This window comes from Typopeltis vanoorti, chromosome 14 (genome assembly GCF_054136105.1).
Source record: "Typopeltis vanoorti isolate ZY-2024b chromosome 14, IOZ_Tvanoo_1.0, whole genome shotgun sequence".
Classification (NCBI taxonomy): domain Eukaryota; kingdom Metazoa; phylum Arthropoda; class Arachnida; order Uropygi; family Thelyphonidae; genus Typopeltis; species Typopeltis vanoorti.
This window is the reverse complement of record NC_143562.1, coordinates 92,193,718-92,217,809: the sequence shown is the minus strand read 5'-3', so window position 1 is coordinate 92,217,809 and position 24,092 is coordinate 92,193,718. Positions and strand designations below refer to the sequence as shown.

At 35.2% G+C, this 24,092-nt stretch overlaps 1 protein-coding gene across 1 annotated transcript in view; it reads right to left on the bottom strand.

Annotated features, from left to right (window-relative positions):
* Window positions 1-712: 712 nt before the first annotated feature.
* LOC150099759 (lachesin-like) overlaps window positions 713-24,092 on the bottom strand; it is a 187,522-nt gene continuing 164,142 nt past the window's right edge. The window contains exons 5-7 of the mRNA XM_090403488.1: window positions 21,351-21,479; window positions 10,875-10,964; window positions 713-828 (exon numbers count right to left, since the gene is read on the bottom strand). Coding sequence (XP_090259614.1) covers window positions 713-828; window positions 10,875-10,964; window positions 21,351-21,479 — 335 coding nt within the window. The remainder of the gene's footprint in view (window positions 829-10,874; window positions 10,965-21,350; window positions 21,480-24,092) is intronic.

Here is a 24,092-nt window from a genome sequence, read left to right as displayed (position 1 = left end):
ATAGTTCAGTTTAATATTTCCAGTTGCTGTAATCCGTCTTTGAAACACTACTCTACTATTAACAGAACACTAGATATATTATAATAATTTTTTTATTGAAATATATATATTTATATACGTAGCCTCTCCGTGGACTTGCAAAAATTTTGTACAGTATCCAGTAGTACTTTACAGCGTCAGGCTTTACATTGTCTTGGTAATTATTAATCACAGTTGAACACAGGAGGTAGAAGAACTGTACATTCCCTTTATTTTATATTACGATTAGTTGTGTGAAATGTGTTTGTCCTATACCCTATGAAGGATTAGTAATTTTTTTTTCTTTCGATAAGGTTAAAAGTAGTTTTTGAACTCAAAAGTAGTTCAAATGCAACAATTTTTTTTTTTATTAAAAATATGTACAGTATGAGACTTTCAAAAAATATGACTCACCTTAGGTTTTTACCATCAAAATTCGAATTATGCATTCCATTGAATCTATTAATTGCTATTTTTGTAAAGAATAAAAGAAAAACGGTGGGTATTGGCTGCTTTTTTTTTTTTTTTTTTTGTTTGTTTTTAGGCGAACATGAAAGTCGGAAACGTTGCGACAGCAAGGGAGGAAGAGCTTGTGCCTTTGTCCATGACTTTGTTGCGTGCTGGCTCGACAGCTCTTGTTTCATGAGAACGGGGAGATTTTATTATTACCTATATTGATAAGTATCGAAAAATGTTACCGAAGGTTTTCAATGTCCCGATCCATTATACAGTTTAAAACCTGAAGTACTAAAACACACAATGTTGCACCAATACGTTGGCTGTTGTTCTTGCCTTGAGTTTTTGCAAGACCTATGGAAACAAAACGGTAATTACTACACATAAATATATTTATTCTTGAGAAGATTGAGAGTGAACATTATGAAATAGCCTAAAATTGTTATTTATAACCAAGCATATTAGTTCGCTTAAGCATGTGAAAGTTTGCTCAAATTTTTATAAATGCTCTTAAATTAGTTGCTAATGCTTGAATATCCACAGCTTGACAAAATGACTTAACTTTTTAAACTCGTATTATTATAAACGTTTAATTATGTATCACTTGTATGTGATCATTTAATTATTAGTTTATCGTATATTCCGAGTTTCTCGGTGGACAGATTTTACTGAAATTTGGAATCCTCACAGAAATGACTTATTTGCAAATTTGGTCTTCTGGGTTCCAAGGGATAAAGAATCAATGGAAAGGGTGCAAAGAAGAGTTACAAAGATTATATCTGATTATGGGATTTAGATTATGAGGACAGATTACGAGTATGTGGATCACCGACCCAGGTTAGCAGGAGAAAGAGGGGTGATATGATAGAGGTCTATAAACTTTTTAATGGGTGTTATAGGATAGCGCCTGATGGAATTTTTCGGTATATGGAAGATGGGGAGAGAACACGGGGACATCCATGGAAGTTAAGTTTGTTCACAGTCAAGAAAAGGGTAAGAGCTAGGTTTTTCTCCCAGAGAGCAGTGACTGAGTGGAATAATTTGCCCTTAGGGGTAGTGAGTGCATCTAGCGAATGAATTTAAGAGAGGGTATGACAACTGGTTTGGGTGATTAATAGCCCCCCCCCTCGATGAGTCCTTGACTCTCTGGAGGCCTCAGATAACAATAATAATCTTTAAATGTCAAAGTTCGTTTCAGCATTGCATTTTTCTTCTGAGATGTATTTTCAGTCTTTTATATATGGTCTTTGAATATCAACTAAAACTTCAAGATCACTAGCCTGATCAGTCTATTGTTCTCTATTCCCTCTACTTCTAGTATAATCTCACCGATATGATAACATTGGATATCTCATTATACAAGTTCATAACTTGACTAAAATTGAATTGAAGCTATTTTCGCATCCTCGCAATTCCAGCCTATTCAAATCATTCTGCCAGCACTGCATATCGCATTCCTGATTACTCCACCTATCATTGTATCATCAACAAACAGCTGCCACTTGTCAAATCCTTAATACCATTAATGTAATATCAGAATAATAGTAGACCAAGGACTCATCCCTGTAGTATACTACTGTTCACTTTTAATCTTGCACACTCACATCCCCCATATACCACTTTCTAATATGTCAGTCAGCTACCCTCGTATTCACGCTAACATTTTATAACCTAATCCTATATTCTCTCATTTATAAAGCAGTCTTCCATGATCTATCCTGTCAAAAGACTTAGGAGATACCTAAGTATCTCCTAAGATACCTAAGCAATTTCTTCAAAATATGAAGAAATTGCCCCAACATGGCTTCCCTTAGCAAATCCATGTTCATAGCCAAGTATAGATTCTCTGTCAACCCATTTCTGTATGAGAGCTCTTAACAACTTTTACAAAATCTCTAGCATCACTCGAGATACTAATAGGCTGAGAGTTATAAACATCAGTCTTTGCGCCACCATTGTGCAGTGGGATTGCCATACATCCCTTCCACTCCTGTGGAATCTTCCCTGTTCTGATTTCAAATTATATAGCCTAGTAAAAGAAACAACCATTTCAGCTGAACACTTTTAGCACCAATGCTGATAATATCCTATCAACTCCTACTGCTAATTCTTTTTTAGTATGTTAAAGATACCAAGCACTTTTATAAACTTGGTTTTAATCCTTTTTTCTCAAATAAGCAAGCAAACAAGCAAGTAAGTCAAGTTTGCGCTGAAGCATTTTCAGGTCTGAGGCAACTCGTGGTAAAGGTGGAGTAAGCTCTGATCATTTTCCTTAGTATCTCCCATAATGCAAAGCACATCTCCTTGCGGACATGTATGATGCTATGCATTAAGGGAAGGGCCACTACCCAGACCAGTTTCGACCTTTATTGAGGTCTCATCAGTGAGTGGTGATACCAAGGTTGAAGTAATGCAGAACTTATAAATTGTACTAATACAAGGTGCTTTGACCTTATTAAATAAATTATATTTTTTAGTGTGTGCAACAGCTCTAGTACCACCTCCTCATGCATGTGAGTTTCTTCATCCAGTGAACAGGTAACACTGTGCTCCATGTTGTATACATACAGTGACCATATTTTTTTGGAGAAAATAAAGGACAAATAGGAAATTGTTTCATAATAAAAAAAAAGCTAGGTTGCGTTTGTTTCACTAAAACTAAAAACTTTATAGCATTTATAACATTCAACCAAGGCCTAGTATATCTTCAGAAGTGCTAAGTGATACTTGAACAAAGTGTGTCGTGAGTATTTATATGTTTTTCGGAAGCGCTTTTTAATAATGGAAAAGTGGTTTAGAACTAGGACTTTGAAAAGAAAATAAAACAGATGATGGTAAGCCTAATTTTGATACACGTGTTGCAACGGCGAGTAAATCTGATACTATTAAAGTAGAAGAAACAAGCAGTTCAAATCAAAAATACAGTAGGAAATATAATAGTTCGTATTTGGAATTCGGATTTACTTGATGTGGAAAGTGAACAGAAACCTCGGTGTGTTTTGTGTTGTGAAGCGTTGACGAACGAGTGCATGAAACCTGCAAAACTCCGTCGACATTTAGAAACTAAACATTGTGATGTAAAAAATATGCCAATTGAATTTTTTCAGCTACTCTTAGGGACATTAATAATGGGAAAGATATAGTTTCGGCCATGGGTTCGATTAATAGCAAGGCACTGGTAGCATCCTATCTCTTAAGTTTCCGAATAGCGAAAACAGGGAACCTCATTCTATCAGGGAAAATTTACTACTTCCAGCTATAAAAGATGTGGTAAAAACTATGTTTGGCAACAAGTTACTAAAAGATGTTGATTTGTTCCTCTTTCAAATGATACTGTCGGTCGCAGAATTAATGATATGGCAGGTGACGTAGAATCTGTTATTCAAAAGAATTAAGAAGAGCCCTTATTATGCGTTACAAATAGACCAGGCTACTGATGTTACAAATGATGCGCAATTAATATGCTACGTAAGATATGTACATGATAACATTCATGACGATATTCTGTTTTGTAAAACTTTGTCAACCCGAACAACTGGAGCAGAAATATTTCGCTCACTCAATAATTACATAATGCACAAAGGGATCCAGTGGGGAAAATGTATGGGCTGTTCGGATGGAGCTAGCGCCCTTACAGACAGGCATAGTGGGGGTGTTTCTATGGTCAAGGAAGTAGCTCCGGATAGGAATTGGGCACATTGTCTCATACACAGGGAAGCATTAGCTTCCAAAGTAATGCCTCCAGAATTTAAAACTGTGCTATACAACGCTGTAAAGCTAGTTAATTTTATTAAGGCTCGAACGTTAAATAACAAGTTATTTTCAGTACTCTGCGATGAAATTGGTAGTGAATATATACAACGTTTGCTTCATTCTGAAATTCGTTGGCTTTCCAGGAGCAAAGTACTAACAAGGTTATTTCAATAAGGCACAGAGTTTTATTGTTTGTAAATGAACGTGATTCTGATTTTGCATCACTCCTTATTGACGAAGCATGGTTATCAGCACTATCCTATCTTTCAGATATTATTACGAAATTAAATGAACTAAATCTCTCCCTTCAGGGAAATGTTTTAACTGTTTTTTTGATGCCTACGACAAAATAAAGGCATTCGAGAGAAAAAAAACTGGTGTTATGGATTAGTTATGTAAAAAAACAGACAATTTGCACCTTTTCCAACATTGGAGTTCTTTTTACTGGAAAATGATATTTTTGTTGTGCTGATGGAAAGGGTTTGTGACCACCTCAAAACTCTGAAACAGAATTTTGAAACATATTTTCCGAATAACTTTTATAAGAAATTTCTGTGGGTTGGTTCGCGATCCATTTCAGGCTTACAGTCACGAGAACGATCTTTCGTTATCGAAAAAAAAAGAACAGTTAATTGAGCTTTCAAGCGACAGTGGGTTTAAAATGCAAATCCGTGATCTTGGTTTGGCTCGATTCTGGATCCCTCTTTCAGTGAGAAGTGAATTTCCCATTATCTGAAGAAGCATTGAAAATCATCATGCAGTTTTCTACTACCTATCTTTGTGAGAAAGGATTTTCTTCGCTCCTTCAAATAAAAACAAAATACATAAATCGTCTTAGTGTGTGTGTGCCGATCTTCGACTGAAGTTGACCAATATTGTGGCAGATATCCAACAACTCTGCAAGAGCCGAGCAGCTCAACCACTTATTAAAAGTAAGTAGTAATTTTGTTTAATAAAAGTAGTTGTTTAATTTAAATTAAAATTTTGTTCAATGATGATACACTTTTAATCATTTACTTCCAATATAATTATGTTTCCATATGTATTCAAAACATGCTTTTAGATTTATTATGTTATAAATGGCACAGTTTTTCCCAAATGTTGTGGTCCCCACATAGGTTTTGAAACAAAGTACATAACTGTGGTCCGTAGAATTGTTTTAGGCAGTTTACTGGTCCTTGGGGTTGTTAGCTTGCGAAGCCGGTGTATTTTCATACTCACTTTGCCTTCTGTACTGTAGTTGTATATCTTCTGACCTGCTACTTATAATTTTCATAATAAACATCATCCTTATGCACACGGTATTCCTTCAACATCATATTTTTCTTACGAATCTCTTGCTTAATAAGATTACACATCCATTTTCCTCCTATCCTATTTATTCATTCATAGCCATAAATACTTATGGCTATGAATACCAAAGCCATAAATACCAAACCCCCAACGTGGGGGGTTAAGTATTTATGGCTGTAGATCCGTGTGTTTAGGGGGCCGGTTTGCGGGATGAAACACCCCAGATATAAAAAACTGATATAAAATGGTATATGATATAACTGGTATAAAAAAACCCTGCTGTCCTCACCCAAGACCGGCTAACTTGGCTATGGCTGAGGAAGATCCTTAAGCTCCTCACGTCGGCGACGGGAATCGAGCCCAATACACTCCTTCCCCAGGCATATGGTTGTGAAGCGCATAGCCACTAGGCTAACCGCGCGGACATTTATTCATTGAACTCTGGGGGCATATATCGATATTGCAACATTTAAGCATATTTTTTAAAACGCCGTCCAGGAACTGCCGATATCCTTCCCATCTAGCAACCGATACCATTGGACAGAACTTGGCATACTTCTCAGTTGGTCATAATTTCCTGCTTTGTAGTTCGGCATGAAACCTTTTCTGAATGGAACGTCCAAAAAATTAACTATTTCCCAAGTCGGTATAGAGTGATCACTATTATCAACCGTAAGTAGAAGTCGCGTCTTTAACCCTTCTAGCACTATAATTGAATCTAACACTCAGAATTCTAACTGAAGGAACTTCAAAAGCATCAGAGTATTAGGTTCCTTCTATCGCAACAGTTCAATAAATTCGGTTTAATTTTTCTCACGAGATTTCACCGATGCTATTCATATAATTAAAGTTGTCCATTTAGTTCTGGCGAAAATAGACACATCGTCAACCGCAAATTTAATTCTGATGATCATGATATTCCATTGTAGATAAATGATTGTAATAATTATTACGAAGTGAATAATCTTGAATTTGCTTACCAGTTTCACTAATCATGGAATTCTCACACGTTTCATGAAATCTTAATGAGTTTAGGTTTAAACAAGGGGAAGAAATTCTCAAACATTTAGTGTGTGCGTTTACTAATACATACATGAAATTTTATAAAACTGGACAAATTGGGTCGCATAGTTGAGGCCTTTTTATAGTTTCATTTCCTTACTTCAGTGTATTTCGAAAAGAATAAACAACCAATGAAAAGCCCATGCTAACTTGAATAAAATTGTTGCTCAGTTTTATTAAGGTGAGCATGTATCTTAATCTATCGTTTGAAAATACAGTACAAAATTCTCTGCCAAAACATTGAACAACGTTTGCAACAGAATCTCATTGCGGCTTGCTCGAAGTTGTGTGAGAAATGTGGTTGGATGAAAACATGAGATTTTTCGAAGTGATTTCAACTGAAAACCAGCATATGCTGTACATGGGCATCGCGTTTTTCATTATTTATAATTAATGACATGTCATTTTCCATGTAATTAATAGGATGTGTCATGTTGATCATCAGACGTGATTGTAAAGCTGATATTGCTTACTATTGTTCCTGATTGAAACTGGTAAGCAAATTCAAGATTATTCACTTGTGAATTTAGTTGATTAACTTCGATGGTATTACAGGAGTATCTTTTTATACCTCTGGGTATCTTCAGGATATATTTCAGTTCAGCAGTCGGCAATTATTACAAAGTAATCTTGCGGTAATGACTGTCTTTCCAGTTACACAGTGAACGCATTGTGACGTGGCTCTTTTAAGATAGCGTAATGCAGCAGCTTTTCAAAGTTTATTTTATATCATTTCGGCTTTAGATCTTGTAATGCATCTCATTAGTTGGTGATTAGCCTTCTTGCTTTTATGGCACTTTTTATGTTGCATTATTTTTAGATCTTATTATAGCGAGAGAGAATGAAGGATTCGTACACATTAAGTTTGATTCCATAGTCAAACTGGACGATTTTGTCAAATGTAATAGGGCAACTTCATGGAAGAGCAAATATTTCACACGTGGCGATTTAAAAAAAAAACTTAAAACTGTTTACTTCTAATATTCCTGATTGGGCCACATAGTTGTTCTGAACTAGTTTTGTTTTCTTATCATTCTTGATTTCTGTTTTACAATTCATCCAAAGAATTTGTAATTTCGTAACATGAATAATTTTAAATCATGAGAAAATCAAATGCTCCATTAGATTCGAAAAGGGGATGCGAAATCTGCACCCCGATGGAACATTTACAATCGAAGATTTCTAATCAGATCCAGATTTTCCGAAGCAGATCTGTACCAAAATCCAGTTCTCTCTCTCTGTAAAGTTGAGATTCGCTCTTGCACTCTTTAATATTTGTCTAACTTTCAATATTACTCATTACTCTAGCTAAGTAAATTGTAATTTTTCTGTACCCACAACAGATTTTTGGTACACGATCAAAGTAGGTTTGCCACTATCCTAGTTTCCCTGATTTTTGACAGAAAAAAAAATCTACTGTACTTTAATGTTTTCTTCCGTTAATTTTCAATTAAAGGAGGATGGCTACTCGTACGACATCAGAACATCTTGAAGGTCATAAGTATGTTCTTCAGAGTTTCAATATGTATGGTAAAATCGAAAACTAAAGGGTGACCATACTTATAATAGCTAGTCATTATCTGTATTAGCCAAAGGTAACCGAACACAATCCATATATTCGAAAACAAACTAATTATTACCGATAATTGGTATTATTTTGAATTTAGGTAAAACAAATCATAAGACCAGTCCAGCGTTGTTAATTACATTGTTTTTCTGGCAAAGTATTAATTTTGTAATACTTTCCCAAAAAAGTATTAAAAAATTATTACACCCACAAAAGGTAGTAAACCTTCGTAGTACTTTGATACCGTGGGTGGGCTAGTTTTATTTATTTTTACATAATCCAGAAACTCTCTCTCTAGAGACTAAACAGGGAACTTTCTCAAGCCACTTCAGACCACCAATAAGCGGTGCAGTAGTCTCATACCAGCTGACGAAATTCATCTCCCATATAAATTAGGTTTTCTCTAAATTCAGAAATTATGTCGAAAACTTCCGATAAGAACCTATGCCATTTGTATTTATTCATGTTTTTATCATCTTTGATAATGCATGTTTCGAAATTCATACGGTAGATTCCTGTAGGCAATCGGGATTCTTTTTTCGCCAACAAAATTACACATAATTGCTTCATCTGGGCCACATTCCTATTTTTTCTACTTGTTCAATAGTTAGTTGTAAAGTGGATTAGCGATCTCATGAGAGGGGGAGGAGTGATGTTTTTTTTCTCTCCGCCGGAAACGCGGACTTTTCATCCTGGAAATCGGCTAGAAGAACACAAGCAAGTAAGACCGAATGCGCTTGCCTCATGGCCCTCCCTGCTTCTTTGCAGTTCTCATCAAAAACGTCTCCGCGGACCTTATTTCTTAGTGCTATAAGCTTTTATTGTTGAAAAGTTATATTTGCGCTTTATTAACTATAATTAACACAACAGATATTTGGATTATAAAACCATAGGTTTAATACACATATGTAAAAATTCGTCGACTAGTTTCGCTAGCAAAACTGACTAGCTTTGTGAAGACTAAACGGTGAAAAAACTAATAAATGCAAAAAAAAAAAAAACGAAGGAATGCAGTAACGGTTTACAACGGTTAGACAACAAGATTGGAAGGCACCACGTGACATGGTATGCGTAAAGCGATTACTTCAGTCATTATTATAAATACGCGTTACATTGTTTTTGGCGTACTGTGTAGTTCTGCTAAACTTAATGAGTTAATAAGATTTTTCCATATATCCTTTAATATTACTCCTTGGTTTTTCTATTAAGGTTGTTTCCTGTTCGTAGGACCACTGCAGCTTCTTTAAATATTCGACATCTGTAATCTTCCTCCATGTATGGCATTGAGCTGTTATCCCAATCTATAGCGTGGTTTGAAGTTGAGAAGTGATGCGCCAAACCTGAGGTGTCTGTTCTGTTATGATTAACGCCTCCGACATGTTCCTTCTGTCTAATTTCTAAACTTCTCGAAGTTTGGCTTATGTATGATAGTCCACATGTACAAGGTATGCTGTAAGCACCTGTATATTTGAAAAAAAGGTACACTGTCTTTAGGGGATCTTAAAAACTGTCTAGTGGTAGCGGTCGGTTTAAACACCACTCTGATGTTATAAGATTTTAAAATTCTAGGTATTTATTGGAGACTAAACCAACATAGGTTATAACAATGGTTGATACGTACTGAGTTGCTATACGTTGTTGCTGGAGGTTGTTTTTATAGAGCATTTTATTGATTAAGTTTAGAGGATACCCATTTTGAGAAAGAGATGTGGGAAAGTTCTGTACATATGTCTTCTTCGTCTGTGACTATGTTGTGGGCCCTGTTTCGTAGCATATGGATGATGCTGCATTTTTGTGCATGATAATGATTTGAAGAATAATGGAGATACCGTCCAGTATCAGTGGGTTTCGTATATATAGTAGGTTTAATATCTTCATTCTCTAGTCTTTTGACAGGTATATCCAAAAAAGGTAATTGATCATTGCTTTCTAACTCTAAAGTAAATTTTATTTTGTCATGACAAGAGTTGATTTTTTTCTAAGAACTCATGTATGCTTTCAAAGAAGGCTTACATGAGTTCAATGCCATACATGGAGGAAGATTACAGATGTTGAATATTTAAAGAAGCTGCAGTGGTCCTACGAACAGGAAACAACCTTAATAGAAACCAAGGAATAATATTAAAATATATATGGAAAAATATTAACTCATTAAGTTTAGCAGAAATTTTTTTACGTTCTACAGTACGCCAAAAACTATGTAACGCGTATTTATAATAATGACTGAAGTATATCGCTTCACGCATACCATGTCACGCGGTGCCTTCCAATCTTGTTGTCTAACCGTTGTAAACCGTTACTGCATTCCTTCGTTTTTTTTTTTTTTTTTTTGCATTTATTAGTTTTTTCACCACTTAGTCTTGACAAAGCTAGTCAGTTTTGCTAGCGAAACTAGTCGACGAATTTCTACATATATGTATTAAACCTATGGTCTTATAATCCAAATATGTTGTGTTAATTAAAGCTTTCATTGTGTAAATTTTTGAACTTTCTGTTATGTCAAACATTTTGGCTGCCGATAGACTGATCTTTCACAAATTATGTCAACATCTGATATTTATTTATTTTTGGTATTGCTGTAAATGAATGAATGAATTAATTATGCAGTGCATTAGTTATCAAAGGTGGGTCCTTTGATAATTAATATTTGATCCTCAACAGAATATCCTTGTTCATTAATTAGATGTTGCATACCTTCTGAAATAGTTTTATACGGAGCACTTACCTATCCCTTCATTGAGCTTTTGTTGCCTCCCATGGATGTGGCTGTCGAGTCTTTCATTATCAGCGAGTACCATTGACTTTATTGTTGTAACTGGAAATGCAAGACGAAAGTATAAGACATTGTGCTTACATAAAAAAAAATTGACAGATATTTGATTAATAGTTATTTCAAGAGAATGAAAAATAAATTATAATTAAAAGTAAAACAAGTGCGTTGCGTTAGAAACATCAATCAGAATTTCACTAGTGAGGAATATTTGTCTTTATTTATTGTTAAGATCATCTGGTTGCTCGTATTTATTTTTCCTCGGTTTAGTTGGACTAGCAATGGACTATTTATAATACTGAAATGCGAAATTGCGCACGTCCATGCCTCTTTGTAACAAAAATCTATTTCAGCCCCAAAATATATCTTTGGATTGATCTCCATTCTCTACTATTTGGACTGCAGAAAATAGGCTGTTTTGAGTATTGGTGAGATGCCGGATAATTATTAAAAGAAAGAGAACGATGTTTGGAATCCAACATAATTTTTCAAGTTGAATCATATTAGTGTTTTAATTTCAACTTAGTAATCGTCCAACAGTGTGAGTGTGGATGAGACATTAGTAAATATACAGTGAAAAGAAATGCTGACGACACTTGTACTTGGGGGCAGAAAGTCACCAAAAAGTGTGTCCAGATAACTGTGCTGATGAAGAATGAACCGTACACTCGGACAGCAAATCCAGTGGTGCATGGGCAGATATATTAGCTTCATAACTTTAGTTGCCCCTGTCCATAAATTGCTCAGTGCAATTTATGACGATCTAGTCCAAGAAAGATTTTCAACCTGTGGTTACTTAACACCATGGGAAATATAGGCTAAGGTTACATAAGCCAGAAACATTAGAGCAGGTTCGCAGCGGAAAAATATACCGAAGCGTTAGCTAGTAGCAATGATCTAAACCAGTTTCCAAATTATGATCATTGAATCATACACACAAAAAAAAAAACTATTCCTCTAATACTTTAGTCGGATATCCACCATCCGCAGGCATCCGTATTTGTTTTCAGACCTGCTAAATCAATTCAAATTACTATCGTTGTTGCATAAGTTGTACCAACTGTATCTTTATGAAAGTTTTAAATAAAAAAACTATCCTGTATTTTTGTATTCGGCATCACCTTTATATGATAGTATGTACAGATGCGAAAATTAGAGTAACTCAATATATGTAATCACTTATTCTATAATATTATTCGGTAATACAAAAGATTAGTGGTTATTAAATGAAGAAAAAACTCATATTTCGAATCAGAAACGATCCACTTTAAAGTACTGTAAGTAAATTTATTTGGTTTCTGGTAATCAAAACAGGTCATTAGAAATATTAAGTTTTAAAAGAAAAACTATTTACAAAATCACTGTTACTTTTTATCATTGCAGAATGACAGTTAAATGAAACAATGAAAATCTTTTCATATATATATGAAAAAAAACTTACCGATATTATTAACAGTAGGTGGACGTGATGATATTTCATTGGACAGGGGAGTGGATGCTTCGTGGATTGGAAGCTTTAATTCTGTTCAAGAGGAAAAATTCGTAGCCCTTAATGTTATTTAGTTTCTATCAGTTTCACAATTACATGAAAATTCTTCATTAAAGCTAGAAAATTTTACTGTACATATATTTTTTTTACAAATTTTCTTGATATTTTAATACCTGAAAATCATCACACTTCAAAAGAGGATTCTATCTAATCCGTACAAGAAATAAAAGAGCTGTGTATGAAAGTATGTACCATGTTGCGAATTTTTTTATCGTATTGATTTTAGATTTTTTTAATTATTATAAATTAAATGTTTTGTATTTTTCTTTTACTGTGATTTAATTCTATCAACGTACAAAATTTAATATTTGGTTACCCATTTGCTAAAGTTACTTTATTAAATTTCTACCTTTTTTCCTATTTCTTGTCGCGTTAACCTCGCGACTGTTGTCTTTATTTTAGAAAGTCTTGGATTCAAATTCCTTAAGAAGAGAAAGAGATCCCTAGTTTTTTTCAACTGAAGGTAAGTTAGCGGTAGTCTCATACGGATGCGGCAATGATTTTCATGTCGCAAACCGGCCAGACGAACACACGCAATTAACGAGTATCATAGTAATCCTCATAGCTGTAGCTGCTCAGGCTGTAATTTCAACAACCATATGATACATTTAACCACTTCTGTTTCCTAAATCAACTTCTCCAATTTTTCTGTTTAACTCTGGCATTGCAGCAATAAGAGCGAAAGCCTTATTTTGAATTTTAAAAATATCGGACCCATATATATAGTGTGTATAGAAATTTTATGCATTAGATGATATTAGCTTTACTCTGTAAAGTACACTGTTTGATCAAAAATATCTGAACACCCTTCTTCGTGTTCAGATATAAACATGGCTCTTACAGGTATAAAATGAAGCACGCAGTCTTGCAATTTTCATAGACAAATATTAGCAATAAAATGGACCACACTGAAGCGCGCACTGACTTTCTATGTGGCACTGTCGTCTGCTGCAGCTTCCTCGATACGTGATGCTGTTGCGAAGTAGAAACGCCTAGGAGCAATAACAGCACAATCGCGACCCTGTAGGCCTCAAAATTACAGAACACAATTATTTAACGCACGTCAGCGGGACTACCAAGGGCTTGGTAGTCCCGCTGACGTGCGTTAAAGCGGGACTACGTTCAGCGGGACTACCAAGGGCTTGGTAGTCCCGCTGAAGTGCGTTAAAATCTCCTGTCCTTGGTTGAAACACTCGCTACTTGAGTTCCGAAATGCCTCTATAAGCGATGCCAGCACAACAACTGTTCGCCAAGAGCTGAAGAACATAGTTTCTAAGGCCCCGCATCCGCACGCATGCACGCTTACCAACAAAGGAAGCACTGCATTGCTCCAGAAGCGTTGGGTGAGTAGTCGGAGTTTGGGGTTTGCCAGGAGAACGCTACGTGCCTAATGTGCTGTGCCAACTGTTGAAGTTTGGAGGTGGTTCTCATGGTTGGGCTGTGAGCCCCTTAGTTTCCAGTGGCAAGGATCTTAATACTGCGACGTGTAATGACATTTTAGACAACTCTGTGCCTCCAACTTTATGACAAGTTCATTGAAGGTCATTTCCTATCCCAAGCCAAACTTGATTGGCTTGCACAGAGCCCTGATCTCAACTCCATCGAACACTTGTGGGATGAATTGGAACTCCAGTTGTTAGTCAGGCCAAATTTCCAGACATCGGTAACCGATTTCACTAAAGCGCGTATGAAAGAATTGACCGGCATTTCCCCATCAACTTATCGAAATCTAGTGGAAAGCCTTCCCAGAAGATGGATGGCGGTTAAAGCTGCAAAGGGTAGACAAATCAACTCATTAATGCCTTTAATATTACAGCCAGAGCTGAGATGAGTAGGCGTCAGGATATCTTTAATCAGATAATAAATGCGTAGTTAGAAATAATGTTGGATTTAATATCCACTTAATTTATATAGTTTTTGTTTGTTCAAATTACGGAGGTAGCAGGGTTTTTCATCCCGCAAAACAGACAAATTAGCCTTTCAGAACACACGCAATTTACAGACAAAAATTACTAGTTGTGGTGGAGTTGGGCGGTAGATGGCGTTGATGGAGATGATTCGTAGTAGAGGTTCGGTGTAGTGGTTGAGACAGTTGTAGGTATTCTCCCGCGATGAGTCTTCGGACTCCTTGGAGGTGTCAGGAATAATAATAATAATAAATTACATCTTTATTTTAGACGTAAATTCCTGAAGTGACTCACTCTGTCTAGAACGAAACGTTCTAGACAAGAGTGATCAACTTTCTTTGATCCAATTTCGAAGGAAAATACATCATTGGTCAGTGTTTCGTTTTTTTTTTTGTTTATGTGAAATAAAATATGGAGCAGAGCTGTTGGAAAATTTTCTTCGGGATTATTCAAAAATTTACAACCAGTTAGATGAGCATATGCTTTTAAAAAGGTTTCATGGCCCTATGCTATTTAATTTTGTTTTTACAACTATAGTTATCTGGGTCATGAAAATTTATTTTTAAATACCGGCGCTTGATGATGCAAGTTTTTAATGACACTCGCCACGTTTTTATTTATTTTTATTCTGGCAAAACATTTTATTTGACATTCCAGGACTAATAGAATAAACGAAGTGTATTTTGCTTAAAGAGAAGACTTCTTTTCCCACAGGAACTGAGTAGCCTTCCATCTTGCAGTTTAGTGTGTTACAATTTGGATTCTGCTATTAAAAAGCTTAAACTATGCAAGAAACAAAACAATCAGGCGTATTTAGGAAATATCAATCGTTACATTTTATTTTTATTTTTGCGAAAAACGATTTTTTGTTATATTTCGCACATTCTTCAGTAAATTAAATTAATTTCATTTTAGCTTTAATATTGAACTTTTGTTTTTGGTAAATGTAACGGTACGCAACTTTTTTGTCGTGCTTTCATACATCGAGCAAAACGATTTCTACCATCATTGATGCTCTTCGGTCTGACGATGGTTTTCTTGAATTTGGCAATCTTTCCTATCCAAAAACATTATCTGAAAACGAAAGCTTAGTGAGATGGTGAAGCATCTTTCTTGATTTCTTTCTTAACTTTCAACTTGTAAATTCTGGCTCAATCATGACAGATTTGGGATCTTCACTAAAAGTTGTCACAAAATCAGTTCTAATTGTAGAATAGTTTGTGTATGAATAAATTATGAAAATCAGTTGCATAACAGCAAATGTGGGCTAGGTAGTCCAGAATATTTGTAATCTAATAAGAATACTTTACCAGTCTTGATCTAAATAAGAGTATAAACTAAGATTTCGAGACTGTCTTAACGAATGGTATTTGACTTTGTATAATATCATAATTGAACTTAAAGAATCAAGGTACTTTGAATAGTACTTCGAAAGCTACTTACTGTAAAGAGTTACAGATCCTTCTGTTTCGCCTAATGCATTTTTAGCCACACACTTGTACGAGCCATAATCCCCTCTCTGTAACGTGCGAATCGTTAATTTCATGTGCATTTTGTACGAGTTCCTCGATTCGTATGTTTGATATCTTTCATTTAGAGCAATGACCGGTGCGCCATCTTTCAGCCAAAAATTAGTAGAGAGCGGATGTGCTTGTATATGACATTCTAAAGTGACATTGATACCATCTGGAGCACCCACGAGTTGGTTGGGAATCCAAATGAGCGGTGGAACTGAAATGAAATTCTAAGTTATTACATTACACTTTTATGGTATTTAATGCAGTAGAAAGCAATAATTATGACTTACATTTCTAAAGGGATAAGCATTATAAAATAGTCATATTAGTATCTGCTGATTTTCCTCTTTATATACCTCACACATTGGGGCACTATGTATTCTGTATTTAATGATAAGTGAAATAAAACAAGGGGTTTATTTATCGTAATGAATAATTCATTTAATCACTGGTTACATAAAATTTCCAGGTTTTAAATTTGTTTTTATCTTGTATTGTTTAGTTACTGTGCAAGAAGAAAAAAAAAACACATCATCCATTGCAGAGTCCTGGTTGTTTAAGATTAATTTCATTATATCGCGTTCGCAGAGTTTAGTGGTGTACCACGTCTTACGGTTATCATTGTCATGTAATAAAGGTTAATGTGATTAGAGATGAGCCGAAAACACTGTTCAGTAACGCAACTCTTCTTTTGTTGCGGCCTCAATAAAAGAAGAATTTGGATGCCATTACTTTAATTCGGCTTTACTCTTTAGCAATGTATCTCTTAGAATAAAAACTTACTTTTAGTTTAATTCTTTAACTGCCGATATTTGAATATTATTTTATGAAATTGAAGTTGGTTCTGTATATTGGAAGAGAGATGGCAGTTACTATCGATTTATGCACTTTTTGTCGAAAAATAAGCAAATTTACAGGTGATCGTGACTGAGGTATAACAATTAAGCAGTCGCCAGTTACCTTTGCATGAACAATTGATGAGATTAGTTAGCAAGCTTGTACGTAGTGTTTTCCATTTCATATCAACATACAGAACAGTGATGGTCTAATATCACTGTTTGTTATGCAACAGTTTAATTGGTAAACTGCTAGTCTCATCACCACAGAAATTAATATAAGAATGTTCTTCCCAGATAGAACTTCTCTAAGTCCTCAGATATCTTCAGTGCACTTAGTTAAAGCTAAGTAAATGTGAAATTCTCTTTGCTGATCTGATCACGAGTGGACTCTAGTGCTTATAACTCTTAGGTGATCACATATCGCTTTTCCAGTACTATCTTCTGTTATTTCAATAATACTCATTACGTAATTGTTCATACACATCCCTGATAAATTTGATTTCCATATCTGAATACGTTGTACTTAGCGTCTATATATCGCCGGTCTAGGTGGCCGAGTGGTTAACGTACCCGCTCTCCAACCAACAGGTCGCGGGTTCGAATCCCGCCGTGGACATGGATGTTTGTTGATTGTCTTTGGGTGGAAGATGATTCTCATCGCTCGGTGTGAGACCCACCTCCCTGCTTATTGCAGGCCTAAAGTGACTTGAAAAAAGTTCCATGTTTGGTCTCTAGAGCAGGGCTTCCGGGCCATGTAAAAATAAAAAGCTACAAAAATATAAATTGACAAAAATGGGAAAAAAAAATCTTCAGCTCACATACGGTGCAAGTGTACTAGATTTAGCAATAACCTTTCGTGGGTGGTAACCACATAAAACATGAAGTGAAAATTTTTTGACAACAGGTGGTTATAATGTTTAGGCTCATGAGAACTCGTGGATCACTTTGACAGAAAATCATTCCAGAGGTCGGCGACCGAACGAGACACCGGCGTCAACCTGCCTGATGCTGCTTTCTACATAATCCCATAAATGTTCGATGGTATTCAAATCAAGAGAATTAGGCGACCAGGAGAGATGCTTAGATATTCTCTTCGACAATTTGTACAATGCGAACAGGACACGTTAATTGCTGGAAGAGTCCAGCTCAGTCGGGCGACATCATCACTATATAGAGCAATGCCTGGTCGGAAATAATCCTGAAGTAAGAATTAGCGATCAAGGTGTGTTCAGTGGGGATAAGAGAACCCAGTGATGTTTATTAGAACAGTCCCCTACTAGGATACCGTCACCCCGGTCAACCAAACTGCACGGCTGGCCGGAAATGGGATATGTGGTTATAATGTTTTGATTCATGTTTGCATATTTATCCAGTTCAGATTTTTTTCTTTGAAGCTTATTTAAGCAGTAATTTTAGGGACAACATATAATCGAATGTACTTCTGAATCTCTTTATAATGAATATAGCTGCAGCAAACAACTGTGATAATGTTGGCTGCCAGACCATTGACCATTCTGTAAGACAGTTCGGAATGATGGCAGTTTTTTGCTGTTAATGCAACGAAAATTAAATAAAAATCAAAATACGTTTTGAACCTGATGCAAGTGTTCTCTTCTATTTATTTCAAAATCAGTTTTTGACGTGCTAATAATATGCATGCAACTGTTTTGTGCATTGGAGATTTCAATGACAGCCAACCACAATATATTTCATTCTTCTCTAGTTCATGTATTGGCATACTTTCTAGAGAAAACAGGGACATACATTAGATATGAATAAGGAATAAATGTTTCTATACGACGAAGAATTATTTCAGTAAGTATTCGTGCAAATATCGGATCAGATTTCTGGAAATAATCCAACTAAAGAAACAAAACATAAAAATCACAAAGCTGTAGTTGAGAAATGAAGTATGGAGAAATTTGTAGTAATGTTAATTTTCTTATTCTCTACGATCTCTCCTACGGGTTATACTAAAGATGGAAAAATGTTGTGCACAAAATTGCACGTAATTACTGATTTATGGGATCCATTCATGATTTTCTTCATTATTCTTCCTTCGTAATTGAAAGAAAACTTTTCACCTGAAAAATACACTGCAAAATCTACAATAGTAATCACGTGACATAATTCCACCGACCTTCAGTTGACTTGTATTTGTTAATAATGGAAACTGAGAAATCGTGCTCTTGATGAATACATACATAAAAGAACCAGCCTATCAGAGTTCCCCCAGTTACACACTATGGCATATTCATCAAATAGAATGGAAAGATTGCGTAGAATTTTGTGTAGAATTGTTTTAGTGATTTTTATCCATATGTCGGTTGCAAAATCTTTTGAAATATTCAAAGATTAATTTTTCAATCAACAAGAGAGCATTTTATTATTAGAAAGTGTCTTCTACTCCCACAGAACATGCTCTCTTCATCAGTGAGACCTGTCGTGTTCAGGTAGAAATGTATTGCTTAATATCACTAGTGATGCATAATAATTTGGTTACACTTATAAGAAAAGTCGACCAAACATAGTACTGTGAACTAACACTCAAATGTAAGCTGTTCAGATAGAAATGTATTGCTTAATATCACTAGTGATGCATAATAATTTGGTTACACTTATAAGAAAAGTCGACCAAACATAGTACTGTGAACTAACACTCAAACGTAAGCTGCTCAGAATGCAGTAGATATCTAAAACCGAGTCTATCTCAATCCGAAGACACAAAATCAAATATGCTTGAAGTAGCACTTCTGGCCACAGTGAGGGGTTGTTTCGAGAAAATGATCATGTAATGTGTTTGGAATTTCGTGGACGTAGTCCACTTTAAGCTGATTCCAAATTAGAAAGGCATTGGAGTCAATCTCTGTTCTTAGCAGTTCTGTTCCTCTTTGGACAAAATATATTCAAGAATGTAACATGAAATAGAGGAGTGTGAATTATGCGAGCATTATCTAACATTCGCCACTAGAAAGTTGGTATTGGTGTTATTAATAACACCAATAATAACTTATTCAAAATTAAGTGGATATTAAATACCACATTATTTCTTAGCCGAATAAGAAACTCAAAGATATTAAATCTAATCTAATAGTTTCATGCCAAATATAGAAAACTATATAAAGATCGGCGAGCCCAAGCGTAAGCCAACACCTGGTAGTGCAATGCTAGGGCGACTCGTAGTTAAGGTGGAGTAAGCTCCGATCACTGTTCTTAGTATTTACCCATAATGTAAAACACAGCTCCTAGATATATTACTGTTCTACATTATGAGAAGGTCACTACCCAGACCAGTTTCGACCTTTTTTGAGGTCTCATCAGTGAGTAGGTAGACCTAGATGTAATACTAAGGATTCAGTGGTCAGAACTTATATCTTTACTGTACGAGTTGCCAAAAAAGGTGCACACATTTTGAATAATTTTACTTCGCCGAAGTTGAAGCCTGTTGACTCTTATTTCAGTAATAAAACCAATAATAACTCTCTTCGTACGCAGATGGGCTCCATTGTTTTCTTATCGCCAGTGCCCTTCTGCTGGAAGATCTGAGTCGAAATTCCATTTAGGATGCCAAGAACCTTTCTAAGGGCTTGTCAAATGTAGATAAGTTATCCGGTCTCGTGTGGAGGTAGTAGGAAGTTTCTCCGATGGGGGTGGGAGAAAGGCAAAGAGCCAGAAAGCACGCGCAGTTTACAGAAAATACACTCGCTTAATAACTTTCATTGTTTCGTTAATTTCGTAAGTTTTTCTTCTAGGCGACTTTATTAATATTGAGGGAGCCGAGAGAGTTTTGGGACCAGTCCTAAATACAAAAGTGGTTGAAGTGCTTACGGGAAAAGACTGATAGTGGCTTACACTTGAATGGCATTGCTTTTCAGTTGTAATTTTATGAAGAGTACAAATGCTAATTCCGAAAAATTTTTTGATCTCTTTTAATGTGAAGGAATCTCATTCTGAACTAATGTAAAAGAATGGCAGATAATTTTGTTTTGTCCTCAACTTTGCTATACTTGCTGGACTTCACATAAAACTATAAACTAAAGGTTCACACCTAGAAAGCTGTGAACCTTTTTGAATAACCTATTCATATATTTTGAAGTATAGTGAAAAAAGCAACTGATATTTAATAAAACAAAATACTGCGAAAAATCATACCACTTACCGGAAATCGTCTGCCCTTTCAATTAATAATTTCCAGTTATTTTGAAATGCTACTGAAATAGCATTCGTTTCTTATGACATAAGCGGCCCTTGTTTTTTAAACTTAGCGTTTAAACGCCAAATTTATTTGGAACTGAACAAGCGCAGTGAATTAACTGTAGAAGGGGAAAGAGAGAAATTAGGCTGAGAAATGTATTTATTTTCTTTGAAGGGAGAATTATTTATTAAAATAATTCTCCTTTCATTTATAAGTTTCCCTGTAATCTTTGTATGATGATGAATAATGTATTTAACTTTGATTGTGAAAACAAAATTGCGGGATTCACGTTATGTTCAGTAAAGTATGTTCATTGATTGAATTAATTATTTTCCGTTTACACAATACTCTTGATAAAAACTATTATTTAAATAACATGCTGCAATTCAATATTATAGACGAAAGAGTCAAAGTATGAACTTACAAGTGACGTCTATATAGATTCGCCTACTGATTGCTGGAGGCACACCATTGGAAGCAATGCATAGATACGCAGCCATGTGATTCCTTGTAATCTGAGTAAGAGCAAGTTCTTCTCCTTCGTAGGAAGTAACTAAAATTAAGATTGTTAGGTTAGTGGTATTTGATAAAGCACTGCTAATAATAAAGGAATATTCAGTTCTTAACATTTATAAAACAAAAGATTTTTATAGTTAACCAGCGAACATAATCAGTACTAGATTTAGTTCGATTGTATTACAGGAATGATACAAGAATCATATGACAAATTAAACTTCCTGTGACCAGAACGGGTAGTTTGTATAAACTATATTTCGATGAACTAACTCGTGCTGAAATAAATGCATTTAGCATTTTCTGTTCAGAAGACCCGATAATTCTCAAGATAATATTTGAAACTTGATTAGTAGATTAGTAGATGTAATATCAAAAGCCGGAGGGAAGAAACGTGTAAATATTCTAAAAGTATTCATGGGTGAATACTTTTAGAATTCTGTAATATTTCCTTTGTGGCTCAGCGAGGAACCACAAGGAAGTCCAAAGACTCTTCGAGGGAAGGCACCTACTCTCCAACTACAACTAACCGCAACTACACCAACGCCATCTACCGCCTACCACCACTAATATTTCCAGAGACAATCACAAAGCAAATCAAAAGAATTTTAGAAGATCAAAGCAAATCTTTGTGATTTGCTTTGATCTTCTAAAAAGCCAGTTATTGCCGTTGATTGTTTTTAACAGGCTTCATTTTTTAACTGGAATTTGAGAAGAGCAATTTGCATTCTCAACATTCTGAACGAAAGTACTAGCCAAATGGTTCACTTTGAAATAGCGATCAACATCCTTTCTTAGTGTTTCGTACCATTTGTCTTTGTAGGCGATCACATTTTTTTAAAAGGCAGTAGATAAAGAAGTCCACAAATAACTTCTTAACGGTTGAATCATGTGACCAGCAGAGGTATCTGTAGAGAAAGTTCTTGCCACGAGAGTTGAAATTTTCAACGAGATCTTATTTCAAGAACACACACATTTCAAATTTGGTCGAAATAGGTTGGCTGATGCCACAAAAGCAACAGATAGTATACTTATTATGCATGAAATGTAGATGTTAATTACTCATTTCGAAACAATATGGGATTTAGTTTTTAATCCCACAACCAGCAAGAAGATATACTGCCCCTTAGCCTTATTGCTTAGGCAGTACTTCCATCCAGTCCCAATCCGAGATTTGTTAGTCTTTGAGGGGGAGGAAAAACACTTTTCCTGTTGGAATATAGAGAGAAGAGGAGTGGAGGGCTCTCTACTCTGCTTAATTTAGCTATCCTATCTACAATTTTTTTGCATATCGCGTATTCTATTTATTACTTTTTTTTTTTTTTTTTTTGGTGATTAAACTTTTGACACTTAAGCGGATATAACCAGAAGTGGATTTAATGATATCGAAATATTTCTCCTGTGTTTGTCGGGGATGAGGAAAGTCCCTTCTTCAGATACTGTGCTAGGGTATCAAGTTCCATTTCATACTAAGAAAAATTGCAGCTGAATTGCAGAAAAATTAAATGACGAGGTTAATTAAAAATACTAAAAAATAGATACTAAAAAGTAGAGGGGGGGAAAGATAGTTAGGAAACTTTTTGATCAAAGTTTCCAAATGTACAGTTTATATTTATTCATACCTATTGAAATTTGTCACGAAAAAAGTATCCATAAGTACTGTAAATGGAGGCGAGGATCAGACAGTCCGTGAACTCTGCTTTTAGGTAATATACAAGTCTTGCTTTCTGTGTTCCTCCGCTACCGAGAAAAGTTGGGCTTCACACTGACAGATAAACCAAATTTTCGCACTTACATATTACAGTTGGATTCGAAGCTGGTGCCTATTGACAGGCGATTATTATTATATGTATTACTGTTACATAGTTAAATAAAAATGTAAGCTTTTGATTATTAAGTTTTATAATCTGATCTTTTATAATCTATAATATGACAGCCTGATCTAGAAATTCGTTAGAAAAACACATCTAAAATCCCTAACATAAACCACAAGGAACGTCTGTATTTTGTTTTTTTCTTAATCCATCGTCGGCTGGCTAACCGTTAATCGAATATTGAACTCTTCCTACTCCTCAATAAGAAGGGTGGTAATATCACATCGGCTGATGATCATCAACTTCCATCTCAGGACATTCACAAACATCTATGCCTGTCTTCAACCATTGCCTATTGATTGAATAGCAGACGAATCTGCTCACCCAACCAGGGAATTCAGAAGCATTGATCGATACCGTGGGAATGTCTTAAGATAGATCTGTGAGCTAATCAAAATAAGAACTCCAATATATGACTAATTTGGATTAGTCTTATTTATTACTTATCCGAATTCTGTTTTAATTTAATAACTGCCGTCTGGTTCTAAATATAATTTGAAATTTCTGTAGATACTTTCATTATTCCGTGGACCTCTTTATCTTCCTATTGTTATTTTCACCTGCATGTTAAAATGAAATCATTACTTTGTACATTTAGCATTTATGCAGTCATTTCCTATTATAAGTATGGGCATTTGAAACAGACAGCAGGATTCCATTTTAGATATGAAAATATATTCAGATATTTGTTTTAAATAAAGCAATATTACACTTTCGAATCTAGTTAAAGACAAGATGTACTTTAGGTCTATTTCTGGTGGCGGAGTGCAAGTTAATAA